General features: G+C 39.7%; 2 protein-coding genes and 1 long non-coding RNA gene across 9 annotated transcripts in view; 2 read left to right on the forward strand and 1 right to left on the reverse strand.

Moving 5' to 3' along the window:
* The first annotated feature begins 2 nt into the window (after positions 1-2).
* GTF2H5 (general transcription factor IIH subunit 5) lies at positions 3-4,602 on the forward strand. 5 transcript variants are annotated; one of them, XM_021540434.4, is made up of 3 exons: positions 3-33; positions 922-1,015; positions 2,569-4,602. In XM_021540434.4, the coding sequence occupies exons 2-3, from the start codon at positions 981-983 to the stop codon at positions 2,747-2,749; spliced, it is 216 nt and encodes a 71-aa protein (XP_021396109.1). In that variant the 5' UTR covers positions 3-33; positions 922-980; the 3' UTR covers positions 2,750-4,602. The 5 variants fall into 5 exon arrangements, with proteins under 5 accessions (XP_021396109.1, XP_085431411.1, XP_021396112.1 ...); XM_085575285.1 differs by having other exon boundaries at positions 17-349; XM_021540437.4 differs by having other exon boundaries at positions 17-128.
* A 6,895-nt stretch (positions 4,603-11,497) lies between these two features.
* Positions 11,498-18,462, reverse strand: LOC146767917 (uncharacterized). The gene is made up of 3 exons (XR_014953787.1): positions 17,628-18,462; positions 17,246-17,324; positions 11,498-14,067 (listed from the first exon to the last, which is right to left on the reverse strand). It is a non-coding gene; the product is annotated as an uncharacterized LOC146767917 (long non-coding RNA).
* Positions 18,439-19,249, forward strand: part of TULP4 (TUB like protein 4) — a 148,000-nt gene continuing 147,189 nt past the window's right edge. The window contains exon 1 of one of the 3 annotated variants that reach the window (XM_021540432.4): positions 18,439-18,608. The gene's annotated coding sequence lies outside the window, so the exon portion shown is untranslated. Of the gene's footprint in view, positions 18,609-19,090; positions 19,236-19,249 lie in introns of those variants that run through there. The other 2 variants (XM_021540430.4, XM_085575269.1) reach the window with 2 other exon arrangements.

Genomic DNA, 19,249 nt, shown 5'->3' on the forward strand with positions numbered 1-19,249 from the left:
CGGGCGGGGAGGCGGCGCGGGACGAGGGCGGAGGTGAGGGAGCGGGTGAGGGAGCGGGACCGGTCCGTGCGCGGCGGAGGTGAGGGACCGCACCGGAGCCCCTGGGAACCCCTCTGAGCAAGGAGGAGGTGAAGGCCAGGACGGGCCAGCAACTCCGCCGGGGAGTAGAGTTGTCGTAAAGAGTCTTTGCGTAAAACCGAGGCGTTAATTGTTTGTATTTGCGTGTTAGGGGTGTGTGGGGCGTGTTGTGCTTCCACATTTCCCGTGGTCGCCAGTGCTGTTGTAGATGATAATGTAATACTGACTTTCGCATTTATTTCGCTTTTTGCATCGCAAGTATTTTGATACGGTACAATTTATATTTACTTTTAACTGCTTTTCTATAATATGACCTGTCAGCTTATGTGTGCACTGTATAGTTCATATGAATGTGAATAGCGTGATAAATATATTATATCATAACTTTTAGCAAACTGTTAAAATAGATTAAAATGCTTCAATGTAGCTGACTCACAGAATCGTGTAAAACAATTATTTTATTTCTTACATCTGTGGACTGGCCTCTCCAAGTGATAACAGTGACAGAAAACAGAGCATAAGCATTCAGGAAGGATTTATTGATTCTTTGCTATCAGGAAGTGTGAAACAACAAGATAGAGCTACGGGAAGAAATAAAATATATGGATCTGATCTACAGAATGTCCTGCAGACAAGTCAGAGGTTAAAACCAAACAAGAAACGTCAAAATCTTAAAAGCATGTTTGAATAATGTATAAACTGTTGAATTCACAGGTAACCCCAGCAATGTAACTATAGAGAGAACAGAGGTTTTAGGCTATCTCCATGCTCTGGAAATTTGTCTTTCTTTTATCCTTTATTAAAATTCTAAAAATTCTAAAGAGTGAACTCTTTTTTTCACAGTGTGATCCAAAACAGGGGTTGCTCTTGCCGACTCTTCAGCGTTCATAAGAGCTGAGAAGATGGTGAATGTTCTGAAAGGTGTTCTGGTTGAGTGGTGAGTAGCAGCATTTACTGCCTCTCCTCGTGTCAAAGACTGTGTTTCTTTAGACCTGGAACTAATCTTAAGTAACTGAAGAGTCCAGACAAAAGGAGGTATTGTGGGGAAGGGTGGTGCTGAACAAGCAGAGAAAAGTGCGGCCTTTGGGGAAGAAAAAGAAGGCAATTGTGGATAGTCATAATGCCAAAGGCCCATTTTTCTGTTCAAGAGATTGTTTTCCACTTATGCCTAACCTCCTTAAAGAAAAAACTGCATATGAATATGGAGTAAAAATATGATGGTGAAAAAGTTAGAAATCACATAGTTGTAAAAATCCAGGTTATTATTTTAATTTAGCAAAATAGAGAAAAGGATGTAAAATACTTAAAATTAGCATTCACTATGAGAAATTATGCTTCAAAGCTATATTCTACCATGTCTAATGCTCCCCTAATATTTTCACGTCTTTTGAAAGGTTTACAAGTTAAACTTTTAGCTGTATATGTTAGTTATCTATATGCTTGTCAGGTACAACTTAACCCTAGTTGAGCAATCCAGTTACCTTGGCAATTTTTTCTTGCAAATATTAGATGCTCCCTCTTGTTCTTTGTATTGCTTGCGAGCAGTTTCTTGCTGTTGTTTGTGAATCAAGTGTTTCTTTACTGATTCTTGAGGGAGACGAGGTAATCTTTCATTTATTCATTCCTCTTTTGTTTTTATTTAATCAGCTCTAGGCTGAATTTGGTGCAGGGCTAACGTGGTTCTGTTTGTAGATCATATTTGAAATGAATGTGCTTGGAGTTGGTAAATGTCAGCTTTTTGGTGTAGGTGCAATGTACCTGTTTTCATATAATCTCATCTTTGGACTGAGACTCAGGCCTCTGGCTACCTCCAAAATTAAAGGAAGCATCACTCAAGATTTGTGGGGTCATATAGCGTTACATGATGTGTAAAATTTCTGCTGTACACTTAAGTCTCCTAATATGTTTGCAATCTAAAACTGCACAAAAGCAGTTCCATACTTCCAAAATGTTTTCTTCTAAACAATTTAAATTTTATTTAGAAGGTGATATCATGACTGTTCAGTTGGAGTGTGAGAAATAATACAATTCTTATATGAGCACTCTTTGTCTGTGCTATACTACTTTGAGTGAGATCTGTGTTCTCCTGTCTTTTGGTTATCCCTATGCTTTAAGGAAACCTGTTTTTATGAGGCTATTGCTGAAATCAGAAATGTAAATTCAGTCTTGCCTTATTAAGGGTTGGACTTTTGAGTTTTAGTTTTGGTTTGGGAGTTTTTGAATCTGCTTTAGCAGCAGCAAACGGAAATTTCTTGCTAATCAAGCAGCTGGTTCTACTCATTAGACTTTATTACAATTTTATTTTTGTCTCTATAGTAACCAAAACCACTTGGAAAGAATCAACTTTTACTAAAGTTTCACAGAGTGTATTTAAGTTATGAAAATTAATTTTAGTTTTCCTAAACCCTTTAGGAATATCTCTGAATGGTGTTTCTTTTGTTTGTAACTATAACTTGTGAGGTAGAGTCTGATGTGTATTTGTCTCTACAGTGACCCGGCAATGAAGCAGTTTCTGCTCTACTTGGATGAGTCAAATGCTTTGGGAAAGAAGTTCATCATACAAGACCTGGATGAAACTCATGTCTTTGTGTTAGCTGAGTTGGTCAACTTCCTCCAGGAGAGAGTGGGCGAGTTAATGGACCAGAACTCGTTTCCTATTACTCAGAAGTGAGACAAACCAGAGAAATGAGATTACTGCAAGTTTTGGAACAGTGAATTTCAATAGTTTGTGTTGTTACTGTTTTAAATAGATAACACTGTGGCATGTAAATCCTACATAGAAGTGGCTACTATAGAAAATGCATCATTTTCATAGAAAAAAATAGTCTAGAATTGGATTTTGTTTCTCATTTTGAAAGAATGTGGTATCTTTATTAAAAGACTTAAAATTATACACTTGAGGAGTTCCCTTGAGAATTCTTGATGCATGCTCTCTGGTTTTCCTTTAGGTTTTTATCTTGCAAGATATGACCCAAAAAATAGAGTAGTGTTTCTGTATTGGAATGCTGTATGAGGTCCTCTGTGGATGTGTTGTGTTCCTGTGTGTGATTGAATCTGATTATAGTGTGACTGATAGAAAGTAAAGAATGTCAGTTGAAGTATGATCTGTGCTTGATGGAACATCTGTAAATTGGAGGCATGGTCAGATGCTGCTCTTAACTGGATGGGTTTTATACAGCAGGATGAGAGTTGGTCTGTTTTGTGGTGTTGTTTGAGGTTGGGAGCGTTGGGGGTTTTTTGTTAAAACATGTTACAAAGGCCCCATACTACTTACCTACTTTTACCAAGGCTGTGCTTTCCGAGTTGTTCTGAGTTTGGGGAGAGGTGGTGGGAGTTTGGAGTGGAAGGAGGGATTGGGACAAGATCTATTGCCCTAGACCATTATAAACTAAAGGGGTGACAGAAATTAGAGACCAGTCCTATAGATATAATTGCTTGTATTTTTTCACTGAAGCCAGTAGTCACAATAAGTTATGTGATCAGACTCCCAAGCTCTACCTAACAATCAAGAAAGCTGGGCTTGGATTTTTGGTTACGAGGGGATGTTTTCAGCTTAGTTATTTTTCCCATATTGCCTTTTGCTGTAAAGCAAAAAGCTTTGTATTGTCATGGTTTGGTTATTTGGGTTTTTTTACTCTGTATTTGTAACTTTAGCTCAGACACTGGCTTAACTTTTAGATAGATAGATGCCACCATTTTGTCTTTGAGAAAAAGAAGTGTAAAGAGAAAGGCTTTTCATAAGGAACAGTTTTCTTTACTGACTCTCCCACTACTGCTTGTTTTCTTTTGTCCAGTAGACAGCAGATTAATTGGTAGGTTTATCCTTGTTTTTTGTTCAGATTGCTTTTTTCCTCAGAAGGAGGAATCTTCAGGAGAAAATTTCACTAGATGTTTTTAATCAAAAAGCTGTCCAGAGAAAGTTTTGTAGAATTGTGTATATTCGAGTTCATGGGATGAGCAAATAGCCCTGCAAAATTTAACTTCATGACATTTCTGGTACCTTCCCTTTTCTCTGACTGTATAGAACAATGAGTTTGGGTCTAAATTGTTTAATCTCTTTCTTTCACAAGTGGGTGCTTCCCTGGTCATGTAGATTAAGAACCAGCCACGTGTCTTTACCTGAAATAAGAAGTTTAAATCTTATTTATAAATGGTTTATGGTTTTTTATCTCTTTCTTGAGATTGATCTCAAGAGACTGATCAAACACTGACCTCATAATTTATTTTGTGGAAGGTTGTTGGGGGGTCATTTAATGGAGAAATAATCAGTAGTTTTAACATGGCATTATAGCCTAATACAATTTATTTAGAAGGGTGTGTTTCCTTTCTTTGGAATCCTAGTTTATTTTCCATCCAGATTCTGCTGAAAGGTAAATCATCCATCACTCTTTTCAAACTACAGCATTTGAGAAGTCATGTTTGGAATTCCACATGTTAAGCTTCTCTGTATATCGCATGCCTAGTGCTCCATTTCTATTGTGACTTTCCTTTTCAGTCTGTAATAAACTTCTTGCAGTTCTTGTCTTTTTCTCTGGTTAACTGTACAGCTTTGCTGCTGTCTTCCCTGTATTTCAGCTTAAATTTACAATAAATGGCTTACAGAGGGTTAAAAGTAACCAAACTGTATAAGCTAAACAGTTGGGCATGCATCTTATGTTCTCTGCTCACAATTTGGTTTTTTTTGAGCAAACAAGTTAATGGACTTCTAACTTCTAAACCTGTCAATACTTTTATTCCTTCCTGTACCCTAAAAAGGCATAACCAATTCTGTGCTGGAAGAATAAACAAATGATGTAAAGATGTAAGTTGCTATCATCATATGTAGTCTAAGGAACTGAGTTCACTGTAGTTCCTAGAGAAAAAGAGGGTCTTGAATCAGGTACTATGGTGAAGGAAATCCAATGCAGAAACTTTTAGAAATTGAGTATGTGTATGATTTTAAAAAGCAAACAAACAAAAAAACCCAAGCAAGGGTTTCTGCGATTTGAATAAACTTGGACCTCTGAAAGGGTTTGATTGTTTTTAAATGCATCTAGTCCTAGCACTTACATGCTTTAACAACAACAAAAATACTTGCCCAGATGGGAGAAAAGTAGATACTACTATTAAAAATACCTATACATTTTGAGATAATCAGCATTTACAGTTACAGATTTTAAACGTTTGTGCTGATTTTCATTCAGGTGTGAAATATTGGTGAGTACAACTTGGAATGAATCACTGCATTAAATATACATTTTTTAAAGGCTGGAAACACTTGAGAATAAAAGCTGTAGGAGATCTGTTGGAATATATCCATGCTTTGATAATGGAGTTGATAGGGTGAGAAAATCAGCTTTAACTGAATTTGGAATATTAATTTATTTTAATTTAATGTTTGTATCCATAATTATTATGTTCACTTTTTTGCTAGTAGCTATAGAAGAACTACAGTGCTCTCAGGTTCTGCTTGAGCAGCAAAAATATAGCTTGTATGACAAACTTGTTGCTGCTTGTAAAAGCACCAAATTTTCTCTTGAAGGGCTTTCACTGCTCACTTTTTGCTTTCAGTTTGAGTTGAAAGTATTTGGGGTACTGAAAGAAGAGCATGGTAGGACAATTACATAAAAGACACTTACTTCAACTTAATTTATTACTTGCTACTTATTTATACATAGATCTAAATAAGATTGCAAGTTCACTTGTTAGCATTTTGTGATGTAAACAGTTATTCTTGTGTAGTTATTGTAACTTGAATATGCTCATAAATTCTTCTGTTGTTAACACATGCAGAAGCTAAAGAGTTGTATTTGATAGAAGGATGAGACAGATCTCTAAAGCAAGGTAAGAGAATTTGAATAACATAAACAGCATGTTATGTAGGAAAAGAGGGATGGAAACTGAAAATGCTACTTCCTAGTGAAATAAAGCAATAACATTTCATTTTTATTGAAGATTATACTATTGGACATTTGGGTTTTCGTTTGAAAAGTCAGATTTTAAAAAATTGTTTATTAATGGCCTTCAAAGAAAGTTGTGTATAAACAAGTCTAAATGCCATCACATATTTAAATAGTATTATAAATTGTGAGATGAGCTAATTCTGGTTGTTTTAGCAGGGGGGTTGGCAGCACAATGAGTATGACCCTGGTTGGTCAGTATAGATAGGGGTTGTAATGATGCGTCCCTCTTCCTTCTCTCTGGTACAACAGCTAGCCCAGAAAGAATAATTGTACAGTACAGTAAGGGAGGAAATAACCAACAATCACTAGGGAGAATGGATGTGTCCTCTAGAAAGTAAATAGAGATTGCTGTTGAAAAAAAAATAGAGAATGTTATAGGAAATTCTATCATTTTACCTGAGAGAACTAGACTGAGTGGATTTGATTCTGTAGCTAAACTGCCTGTGTTTCACAAAAAAAGGTAGGCAACTGAATCCATTTGAATAATAGTGGTTTTGTTTATTTGTTTAATGTACTTAACAATGATAATTGGGGGACTTGGGGTTATTTTTGATTTTTGTTTTTTGTTCCTTAGTGGTGAGAGCTAAATGGTTGTCTGATGTGCTGTACTAAACCTCTTCCAAGTGGTGTTATACATTAAGAAATCCTGTTTTACAGTCTTTCCAGGTTTATAGGGTGTATTCAAAAGCATATCCTTTGATTCCCTCTTTTTTTTTCCTAATGTGACATAACAACAGATTTTATAGTTTTTTCTCAGCTCAGCAGGGCCACCTTATGTGTGTGAGAACAATCCAGAGAACACGTATTTTATGCATTAACAGGATTGTTTACTGTGAGCTGAGGTAAACAAGATTGTTTACCATAAATTAAAGATAATGGTATTTCATGGTGTCATAAAAAATTACTTACATTTAACCTTTCTTAGTTGGCTTCTTCACCATAAAAGTTCAGTAGGCCCCTAGGCTGACATTACAAAAGTAGGGCACTAAAAATCATATATAAATGTGTATACATATATATATGTATATCTATATCACTACACGTATCTTAACCACTCTTTAATCATATAAACCAGTGCAGTTTGAGAGGTATATTTTGCTCTTAAAATCAGACAGTAGACCATTGAAGAAAACCGTATGCTTTCATAATAGATTTTTTTTGCAGCTCCAAATTTCATATAAATTTCCACGATGAGTCCTTGATTATCCCACAAATGATCCCATTGAAACTCATGGTGTTTACTGTGAAATGAGTGCATTACTTGGTCTGTTAGAATTGGGTGTTCGTTCTTTAATTTAGACTGTGGCAAGGCCTATATCTCCTATACAAAATCAAGGATTCAAAATAAGTTGCAGTTCACAATGATGGAAGAACAATTTCTTCCTAAACTAAGTCATTATCTAGCAGCTAATCAGAAATGTAAACAGTAGGATATATGGTATAAATTTGATGTAGACCTGGGGTTTTTTTTTGTTGTTGGTTTTTTTGTTGTTGGTTTTTTTTTTGTTTTGTTTTGTTTTGTTTTTCCCAAAATGTGGAATATAAGTAATGTTTTATCCACCTTTGTTTCATTTAAAAGATTTTCAGGACTGAAGAGCTGATAGTTTGAAAGCAGACCAGTAAGGGGAGCTCTTGCCAATATTTTAAGCTAGTTTAAAAAATTGTTGCAGCCTGGACAGTGGTGGGTCAGAGACTTAGCATGCTTTGGACCATCAGATATGCTTTCAGCTAGAGATGAATATTCAGCTTCAAAGTGTCCTGCTAAAAAGATATTCACTGTTGGAGATCTTGAAATATTTTTAGTTCAGAAATTTCTTAGCTGTTTAGGTATCCAGTGTTTTCTCCCTAAGTGCAGGTACACAGATGTGTTTCATTAAAATGATGAGTCTGAAATGCAGTCTTGTCGTCTGATGTTACTGGTAGGTCTGTGTATCTCCACACCATGAGCCTGCTTTAGAAGTTGCTCCATATTAATTACATAATTTTTAGTGAGTGTAAATCAAAATAAATCACTGTTAATAAGAGGTAAGATTTATGCTTTTTTTTCCCCTCTGTGTTTCCTCATAATACAAAATGCATGTGATTGTAGGGTACCTGTTCCTCAAATCACATGCATTATACTGTGTAGAAGACCATACAACATTCAATCTTACTGTATTTCAGTCTGCATAGGGGATTTCTGTATCTTTCTCCTTACATTATTGCTTATAGTGCATGGAAGTGAGACATTCAGAAAGTTTTTCCCTCCTTGGCCCCCAAATGGGTAGCTTTATTGGTTTACACATATGTAATTGTAAAAATCATTGTGTTCTCTAATCAAACAAAAAGCTACAATACCTATCAAGTTTTAATATTAGGGGCAACCCCCTGCTAGGTCTTTGAATAATAGGGATTGTATTTTTCATATAGACTGAAAAAGTAATTTTCTCACTTCTGATTGCATAGTACTCAAGGATTAAGACTACTAGAAACAGACTATAAAATTGCTGCCCCGTAAAAAAATTTCAAAGTGGAAATTTTAGAGCATTAGTGCTAGCTTTTAGCTTTTTGTGCTTGAGCAATTCTAGGTGTTAGTAACAAGAAGTGACTCATAATATCAATGCAGGAATGTGCTTGAACATCCACCAAAGAAAACCCATACAACACCAAAACTGATGGATAACTGATTAGCCACCTAACTAGCCTCTCAGGAAAGAAACAGCAAAATTTCTGGATGACTACAGACTGAAAGAGTTGACTGTCAGAGCTGTACAGCTGTTCATTTTTCTATGACAGAAAAGATGGCTCCAATTGTAAATGGCAGGGTGTGCAGAGCAATGGGTGCCCTCGCAGCTGTGAAGATCTCACTTGCAGATGAGATAGTGTTACATGTTTCTGCAGTGTTGGCATAGCTCATACACTGTCAGTAGACAGAGGTATGCACACCAAACAAATTATCTCTCACCATTTTGTGTGTTGTGTTCCTGATGTAGCTAAGCTAGAGAGGTGAGATGGGAGGGCAAAAGAGAAAAAAGGCAGGAAAAAGGGGGAAGAGTATTTTAGGTTTGTAACTATTCTTTCCTGTTAATTCTGAAATTGAACAAGATCAGAAGGAGCATAAGGACCAAAAAATTTACTTGCAATTGACTAGATCTTAATTGGCTTACAAAAGGCTCTGTGTTTATCCAACCAGGGACCAAGCTTTCTTAATATTACACCTACTATTCATTTGGCCTGTCCTGAATGGGACCACTTTTCCCTGTGGAATTACAGTGTAGTTTTACTTCCTTTTAATCTCTTAATTCTCCTACACTGGCAACTTTGTGTGTAAGACATGTTTTGTATGTGTGTCATATCATTAGATATACAGGTATTCCAAAAGCGAGAATTTCAGCAGAAGTGAGTAACCCTGGAATAATGATGACCTTCTGAGTCATCAACTAGATATGAAAGAAAAATTTCTCTTCAGCTGTAAAATGAAGTGTGTTCCCTATATTTGATTTTACTTTTGGTCTAAATGAAGACTAATTTTATCTTTTAATATTAGGAAAGTTATAAAATCAGTATAAAACTGAAGAAAAAAGAAGCCTGGTTTCTTAATGAATATTTTAACTCAATATTGTTAAGCACAACCACGTCAAGGCCAATGTAATGAAGGACTGTGACAGCTTTTAGTGTTGGTCAGGTGGCCTTTTAGGTAGAGGGAGCTGCAAATAGTATTTGAAAAGAGCCCTAGAGGAGGGATGAGGAGTGGGCAAAGCTAAGCATCTGACAAAATCTGTCAGGAGGACTAGGGAACCTGAATTCTTGCAATCAGTAAATGTTTCCCCTTTTGGTTTTCAGTAGGGTTTTTAAAAGCTATTTCTGCCTGTTTAGCCTGCTGTGTTACAGCAGGAACCAGAAGGAGCTGTAGAGAGTGGGAAGGAACAATTCTGAAGGTGGATGTGTTTCAGAAGGTGGTTTCTAAAGTAGTTTGCTGCAAGTATGAAAAACTAGACCAAACTGAGACTCTTTTCAATGTACAGTTATTCTAGCTCATTTTTATTGTATTATAAAACAAAGAAACTATGAAGGTCCAACAAAAAAAATTTTGTTTGACTTGGTAGGTATGAGAAGCAATCCACTACACTCTAAATTTGAAACACTGAGGGAAGCTTTCATGTAATGCGTTTTTTCATTGTCATTGTAGTTACAAAAATATCATAACCAAAGTGAGTCATAAAAACAAATAGAGAAGACTGTGAATACAGTCTACCTGGACCTTAGTAAAGCCTTTGACACCATTTCTCACTGCATTCTCCTGGAAAGAACTGGCTGCTCATGGTTTGGCCTGGTGCTGTTTGGTGGGCAAAAATCTGGATGGCCAGGCCCAGGGAGAGGTGGTGAAAGGTGCTGCATCCAGCTGGTGACCTGTCACTTGTGGTGTTCTTCTAGGCTGAGTACTGGAGTCAGGCCTGTTTAACAACTTTATCAATGGTCTGGACAAGGGGATTCAGGGCACCTTCAATCAGTTTGCAGGTGACACCAAGGTAGGTGGGAGTGTTGATCTGCTGGAGGGCTGGAAAGCTCTGCAGAGGGATCTGAACAGGCTGGACCAGTGGCTGAGGCCAGTGGTGTGAGGTTCAATAAGGCCAGGTGCTGGGTCTTGCCCTTGGTCACAACAACCCCAGGCAGTGCTACAGGCTGGGGAAAGAGTGGCTGGAAAGTGGCCCAGGGAAAAAGGACCTGAGGGTGCTGGTCAACAGCAGCTGAGCATGGGCCAGCTGTGCCCAGGTGGCCAAGAAGGCCAATGGCATCCTGGCCTGGATCAGCAATGGTGTGGCCAGCAGGACCAGGGCAGGGATTGTCCCCCTGTTCTCAGCACTGGTGAGGCTGTGCCTTGAATCCTGGGATCAGTTGTGGGCCACTCACTACAGGAAAGATACTGAACCATGGGAGTGACTCCAAAGAAGGGCAACAGAGCTGGGGAAGGGTTAGAGCACAAGTCTTACAAGGAGTGGTTGTGGGAGCTGGGGGTGTTTAGCCTGGAGGAAAGAAGGCTCAGGGGAGACCTTATCAGAGAGACCTAGAGCAACCTGAAAGGAGGTTGTAGTGGGCTGGGGATTGGTCTCTTTCCCAAGTAATGAATGATAAGAAGAAATGGGCTCCAGTTTTGCCAGGAGAGGTTTAGGTTGTATATTAGGAAAATTGTTTTCACCAAAAGGTTGGTCAGGCATTGGAACATGTTGCCCAGGTAAATGGTGGAATCACCAGCTCTGGAAGTGTTCAAACAGCATGTGGATGTGGCACGTGGGTATATGGTCTTATGGTTACCACACAGTGCTGCGTAAACAGCTGGACTTTGTGATCTTAGAGGTTCTTCCAGCCTTAATGGTTCTATGATTCTACAGCATGCTTACCCTGTGAGAGAAAGAGACCTTTCCTTGTCTAACAGTATTTCTTAAGATTTAGGGAGGAAAGGGATTTTGCAGTCCTTACACTGAGTGGCATTCCTCAAGGGGGAACAAACATAGAAAATTGAGTGCTAATAAGGATAGCCAGACCTTTCACATCTAGAATTTATTTTTGTGTCCTTCTAACACTAGGATTAAAAGGATCGATGAAGTCTCTAATCAGGTATTCATGAAAGTGAGGGGTGTTTCTTAAATAATTTTGTTTGGACATGGAGCTGCTTTCTATAATTTTATTATATTTTGCTAAAACCATTAAAAATGCAAAAAGTCATCACATTCTTGCCATGTATTTTTCTACTCTTAAGTCTAGGTTGAAATGTGGGTTTTTTCCAATGGAATAATGCACTTAAATATTTAGTCATATTCCTCTATAGAACTACCCATAATAATGCAGGCATTATGCTGTAATTATACTGGGTTTAATTTGGTTTCTTTTAAGAATTAACATTTGATTTTGCAACAGTCTCTGTATTTGTCATATCTTCTGAAATCGAAGGTGTTAGTAGAGAGTACAGTAATTTGGGACTCTGGTGTTAAACTGTGCTTAAGACCTTGACTATTTTGGTGGCATTTCTCTTATTTCACATTTTTCAAGATTTTTCTCTTTATTTTTGTATTTAAATGTTATCTCCATTGAATTTTCTGGGGGGGGCGGGGGGGGGGAAGAAAAGGACTGCTTAAGCTTTGTTGTACTGTCCTTTACTTAATCTGCTCATGAGACTATACTTGGAAATAATAGGTTTTGAAGAAAATATATATGGTATGAGTCTCTGTAGATTTAAGCTGAAAAAATATATAAATTTGTGTCTTGGGCATTAAAGCACATGTCTGAAAAGCCTAGGGACCTTGGAAGTATTTCCACCAGCTGCTATTTGTTTTAATATTCTAATGTGCTCTTTGCTGAGAAAGTTATATTAATTGATCTTTTTTATATTGTAGACATATTCAAAAGGCTCACTTTGAACTAGGGTTTCATAATGCTAAAATTTATGTGAAGCGCATAGAAAAGGAGCCTAACCTGATGCAGTAAGTGAAATATGCAAAATTGCTCTGTTTAATAGTGTAACATGCAGATAGACATGTCTATTTCTCCTGGCCCTCAGTAGTATGCATTTCAAGTTTAATTTACCATTCTTCAATATAATTGATCACTACTGTCTGGACCAGCACACTATTTTTCATGTTCCAGAACTCTTTGAAAATCTGGGAGTATTAGCTTCTTTCATGATGTCATCAAATACCTTACATGTATTCTCTTACTGACAGATGCAGATTTTTCTTCTCTTTTTACTTGATGCCTTCAGTTTAAAATTTTCAAGTCCTTCAATTCATGACTTTGTGTTATCATATTTAATCCTGTTCTTTTTAGTGGTCACTAAAAATGATTCTGGGAGTCATCTGTTCTTTTCTGAATGATATATCTGTTTTGAGTCTAGACTGTATTGTTGATCCTCAGATTTGTGTGATCAGCACATTTTATTAGCACACTCATATTTTTGTTCGAAGGTCACCTAACAAAAATATTAGAAAGGACAGTATCGTGACTAATTCTTCAGGGACTCCATTTATTGTATCTCTTCAGTCTGTTTTCTTTGGAGCACCATCCACTGGTATACTTAACTAGTTCTGATCCCTTACCATGTGTACTAATCTTCATCTCTTCAGTTATTATCTTGTGTGGCATAATTTGAAATACTATGTAAAGTTAAAAAAAACCCAACAAAACAACAAACTAAAAACAACCCACACGTGAATATATTTCCCTTGCTTAACACTGTAGTGGTTTGACCCCAGCTGGATGCCAGGACTCACCAAAGCTATTCTGTCACACCCCTCCACAACTGGACATGGGAGAGAAAAGAGTTCATGGGCTTGAGGTAAGGACAGAGTGAGATCACTCACCAAATACTGTCACAGCCAAATCAGACATGAATTAGAGATATTAATTGAATTTATTACTAAAAAAATCAGAGCAGGATAATGAGAAGTAAAATACGACTTTAAAAACACCTTTCCCCCCACCCTTCTTTCCTTCCCAGCTCCACCTCCTCCCCCTCAGTGGTGCAGGGAGACAGGGAATAGGGGTTCTGGTCAGTTCATCACCATATGTTTGTGCCACTGCTCAGGGAGAAGAGTCCTCTCCCTGCTCCAGTGTGGGGTCCCTCCCACAGGAGACAGCTCTCCATAAACTTCTCCAGTGTGAGTCCATCCCACAGGCAACAGTCCTCCCCAAACTATGGCAATGTGGGTCACTCTTCCATGTGGTGCAGCACTGCAGGCACAGCCTGCTCCAGCCTGGGTTCCCCACAGGGTTGCAAATTTTACCAGGAATTCTGCTCTAGTGTCAACTTCACTCTGAGGGGCTGCAGGTCTTGTTTTCCCTGTTCAGCTCTTGAAGAAGGTGGGACAAAATATATGTGGAAGGTTGGAGCTGTTTCCACAACAAAAAATGAGGCAGGAGGAAGCTGGAGTGAACAGCCAGGCAACAGGCAACTGTAGGGTTTGGTCAATCCTCCTTCAGCCTGGCTATTCCATGAGCTACGGAGGAAATCCTTGCTCTGTTGGGGAATCTGCCCAGGTAAGCTGACTTGTTTATCTTTTTCTGATGTGTTCCTCTGTGGTGAAGGAAAATTCAGGGTGAGCTACATCAAAAAGAAATGCCTTTTGGAATCAGCTGAGCATACGAAACTAACAAAAATTAGTTAAGTTTATGTGTGGAAGGAATGGATAGATTTGCATGTGAAAAAAGGGAGCAACTTAGCATATGAAACTCTCTAATGCATTAAAAATGGGACAGTCATTCATGCTGTAAATCCAGACAGAGGTGAAGGAGGAAAGTAGAATAATGGAGGCATCTACAAAAGCAGCTTTTGCATTGGAAGACACTTCAGTACCTATTCTAGGTTCTGTGAGGTAGTGTTCTGCAAGGTGAATTCTATGTGCCTTTTTTTTTTTTACAACCTATAAAGGAAATTTTTCTGTTTCTTTTAATTTAGGATATTTTGGCAATTCTCTGCTTCCCTTTATTTTCAGAAGGACCAAAAAGCTGGAGTGAAATAAAGACATACCTTAATTTTAGTTTTATGCTTCTTGATTCTATAGCATACGTAGATGAATTGAGCTTGTTGAACTCAAAGGTATTGCTAAGTTTTTAGAACAATCAGACTTGTGTGGATTTAATCACATGCCAATAATAAACACTTTTTTGCTTATCTGCTAATGATTACACCTTAAAGATGCAAGCACTTTTTTGTTCTTGTGTAGAAATAGTTTGTTATTCCATAGTTATCTGGATTTAGAAGATCTGCATCTTAAATGAAACTGTCTTTAGGATGGGATTAGTTATGAAGAGCTGCATCCCAAATGATACTTAAAAAAACCCTAAGCAAACTGAAAAAACAAATCCCAAACCAACAAACAAAAAAGCTCCATGTTAAACTAATGGATTCAAGAGGATCTTAATAGTTACATTTGATTTTTCAGGTGTACTTTCCCTTCTTCATGAATCATATGAAAAACTTCTATTATTTAATAACTAATCACCTGTGGCTTTACATTTAATGAGATTATATTTAATTGGTATAGAGAATTGATAGAGATATAGAGATATAGATGATATAGATATAGCTGTAGCTATAGATAGATATAGAATAGAGAATTGATATAGAGAGCTCATCAGTTCTGGGAACACAAAACCCCTGGCATTCACAGTTCCGTTCTTTGCAGTGCTAATGTTGATTGGATTTGGAAGGCAACAAAGTCCTGTGCTTTGTTTTCTGTCCCAAGTATAAGTGACCATGAACAAAGCGAGCTTGTGAAAGGTGAAGAAATCATGAAACCTGAAGTGAAATAGGAAGAAAGTGTTTACAATTAAAAAAAAAAAAAAAAAAAAAAAAAAAAAGGGTAAGAGAGTATTAATGTTTTACCTGACAAAAATACAAGATGTGCTACTGGGCAGAACAAGGAAGGTAAGCTGAAGATTCTCATGGTTTTTGAAATTAAAAATAAGACATTAAAAAAATTTTGTGCAGTTGCTTGTAGACAAATGGGATTTATCATCTGCCTTCGTGAGGGTCATTATTAGTGTTTTTTAATGGTGTCTGCCTTTAAAAATAAAGGAAATGTTACAAGAAAGTCTTTCTGAAGAAGACGCTAGCCTTTGGTTCCTTAGAGGGTTGAGAATATGGGACTAATGGACTACAGAAATGGACAGATACTAAAGTAGCTGCTTCCTCTCACAGCTGGGTAAAATGAAGAAGCATAGGCCTGGTTATGATTGAAACAGAGCTGAGTTCCTTCTGAAAGAAAATGTGTATTTGCCTTTGATCTTAAATTCACAATATTCCAATAACAAAAATTACAAACTTTTCTGTGCTTGACTGATCTTTATTATCCTGTCAAATTGGCTACATAACTAAGCTTTTCTTTAGGTCAGTAATACCAAGAACTGAGAAGAACCAAAGCAGTCAAACAATCAGAAAACCAAATTAAACAAAAAGAAGTGGGGTTCTTAGGCTTTGCAATAAAATTAATAATGGTGCAGGAGATGATGATTTTAATAACATAATTTTAGGTTAATGTTTCTATTAATTTGTATTGCTGAAGTTGCATTAAATGTTGCAGTTGGATTATTAAAATATTTATACTGTTAGCACCATAATCAAATGAACTGGTACTTTAGGTCAGACTTAGTAGACTGAAGGAGGAAGGGATGAGTGGGTTAGTGAAGGAAAAGCTTGCCTATTTCCTTTGGGTTTTCTATGTTTTGTATATATCTTCAAAAAATATTGTGAAGTGTGAATTAAGTATGCTTTAAAATGCTTCATTATCCTAGAGAAGTACCTTTAGTCATAGTAAAAAAATGTTCAAAAAAGTACAAAGTAGTTTCACAAACCTGATGAAATACAGTAGCAGTATTTTCCCAAGTGTGATCTCCTCTTGCATTTATAGAGCAACAGTGTCCCATAGGCAAGTTACAAGACCATGTTCTGTTGCTATAAATAGTAGAGATTTTAACTTCTATTTCCACTTTGGAAGATGAAGCTTTGTCACATCTGTAAGGATACCTCTGGGTATCCACTCACTCAGATTATGGACTTAATCTGAGATTGCTGTAGCTTCCCTTCTGCACATGGAGGAATGCTGTAGTCTGTCCTCAGCATGGAAAAAGATCTTGTTGATTCACAGATGAAAATGATTGTTTAAACCTCTGTTGCAAGGTTTAAACACCTGAAGTATCTGGTTCTAGTTCCTGAGACTCTTTTTGCATCTGTGTAAATTCATTTTTGGAAGACAAATGTGTTATGTTGATAGAGTTAGAAGGAATAAACATCTATGTATTTTCCTTCACTCCTAACACGTACATAACTGGATGTAGAATGGATGGGATTCCTGAAAGGTATTCAGTCCCGGCCATGGTGTGTAGAGGCTGGTGAGCAACTACCAAACAGATTTCTCTTGTGATTATGAACTAGCTGCAACTTCTAATGCAGCTCAGAAAGGACTCCAGGGCAACACTGTTGCCCCACAGTGCCTGGGGTGAAGAGGACGGGATTACAAAGGCAATTAAAGCTGCAGTGGTGTTTTGCAAACCTCTCTGATTTTTTTTTTTTTTTTTTTTTTGCTTTCCTACCTAAATTTAGTTCTTATGATGGCCAGTAAACTAGGAATTCAGCTAAGACACAGACAGCTGAAGTCAGACAGAATGATTGAGTCAAACCACAAGTGGTTTGAACTATTCTGGCTCCTCACAATTTTCAATTTTTTACTGAAATATATTAAATATAAGCCTACCAGTGGTAGTGATGGCTGCCTTGTGAAGATGTCCAGTGGGCCATTCAGGTCTTCACAGCTCACTTAGTTGATAACAACTCTGTAATGCAACCAGAAATTGACAGCTTTTATTTATTAGCTATAGGATCTTTTAAGAGGTGTCCCGGGGTTTAGCTGTGTAGCACAACTGAAAATCTTAAGTAAAAAGCAGCTTTTTTCCTAAATGAGAATTTTATTAACAGACAAAATGTATACCCAGCTCTAACACATTATCTCAAGCTTCAGTCTTTCAGATTTTTGTACATATAGCAGGTCATCCGACACAAAGTTTGGCCCCTTCTTGCTATAGGTTGTAAGATAAAATCCTTATAGAGCTCTTGGCAATGGTGTGAAAAATATTTACCTTTTCAGTTTCTGAAATGGTCTGTAAGTTTTGATTACTAAAGCCAGCAGGGGATAGGGCCTTTTCACTTCCTGCTCCTCATGTACTTTTCGTTGGATGGCTTTTCTAGAGCTGATAATTGCAGTTTGTATGGGGTTTCCTTAAACTACTGAGTGCTTCACACCTTTTATGATCAGGCACTTTATTACTCCTTTCTGAAGAAAGTGAATGCGCATTGAATGTGATACCAGAGCACGGAGTTTGCTTTTACCGAGGCTCTCCCAGGTCTTGTAGTGTTGCTATCTCTGGATTGTATCCTGAATTTCCAAGTTTGAAGGATAAAGGCATTCCCTCCGACAAGACACCCCCATGACCCATTACTCTAAGCATTATTTTCTGGGAGCAAAGGTTACGCTTAGCATGGAACACTGGTGAGCACAGTTAATTTTCGCTCGCTGTGGCGTCTGGTGCGAGTCAAAAACGCAGGGATACAGCGCTTGTTATTCTTGCGGGGAGGAGTGCGAAGTCCGCGATGGGGCTCGATGCCCCAGAGACTGGCTCCAACATACTTTCCTTCTTTCTCAGCCCTGAAGGCAGGAGGGGCAAGCTCGCTCCCAGCGCTTTGCTGTCACATCACGCCCGCTGTTGCGATCTGGTCTGGCGGGACACAGGCCGTGCTGGCGGCTGTTTCCCCGGTCAGACGAGCTGCTCCAAGGCGTGCCGCGGTGTGTCCCGGCCGTGCCCCGCCGCCCATCCCGGCCCATCCCGGCCCATCCCGGCGCGGCCGCCGGCGGGGGCGGAGCCGGGCCGGGCCGGGCGGCGGTCACGTGGCGGGGTCACGTGGCGGGGAGCCGGGCCCAGCCGCCGCCGCCGCTCCGGGAGCGGTGAGAGACGGAGCCGGGAGGGCGGGCAGGGAAGGAGGGAGGGGAGCAGGGAGCGGGAGGGAGGGAGCCCGCGGGCGCGAGTGGCCGCCGCCCGCTCTGCCGCCGCCGCCGCGCCGAGGTGAGTGCGGGAGGTGGAGCGGGATGGGCCGGGCGCTGCGCGGGGCCGCGGGCGGCTCCGGGGCTGTTTTCCTTTTGTTGCGGTGGGCGCCGGCCGCGGGCACGGCGGTCCCGCTCCCCGGGGGCGGCGGGGTGCCGGCGCGCCGCCGGGACGTGCGCGTCCGCCTGTGCCGCGTCCTTCCCGCCGCGCTTCCCCCGCGCCCGGCGGGCACCGGCCGGGATGAGCCCCGGGAAGGCGGGCGGGAGGCTGCCCGGAGCCCCCGTCCTGCCCGGAGCCCCCGTCCTGCCCGCACACCTGCGGCTTTGGGCCGCGGGGCGGGGGTGGTGCCGCCCTCCCCCGGCGGTCCGGGAGCCCCGGGCGGCGGCGGGGAGGGAAGCGCTGGCTCCGGCATCACCTGTGACTCTCCGTGCACCGCCCGTCGCGCTGCCATTTGTAAATATTGTTGTCTTTTTCTCCTATTTTTTTTTTTTTCCCTTCCCGCTACGTTCCCCCGTGCCCCCGCCTTAGCGGGCTGGGGGTGGCGGGGGGCGCACGGTTCGGAGTCGCGCCCCGCGATGTGCAGAGACCCGCCTCAGGAGCGCAACTCCTTCGCATTCTTTGTGTTGTGTCTTCTCGTCGTGCCTCTCAGTAAGCGTCTGTGC

The sequence above is a fragment of the Lonchura striata genome, chromosome 3 (assembly GCF_050655825.1).
Source record: "Lonchura striata isolate lonStrDom1 chromosome 3, ASM5065582v1, whole genome shotgun sequence".
Taxonomy (NCBI): Eukaryota; Metazoa; Chordata; class Aves; order Passeriformes; family Estrildidae; genus Lonchura; species Lonchura striata.

What these genes read in the sequence shown, in the direction of transcription:
- GTF2H5 (XM_021540434.4), top strand. Translation starts at nt 981, where the DNA reads ATGGTGAATGTTCTGAAAGGTGTTCTGGTTGAGTG. An exon ending in AAAGGTGTTCTGGTTGAGTG is followed by an intron (nt 1,016 to 2,568) that starts GTGAGTAGCAGC and finishes TTGTCTCTACAG; the next exon opens with TGACCCGGCAATGAAGCAGT.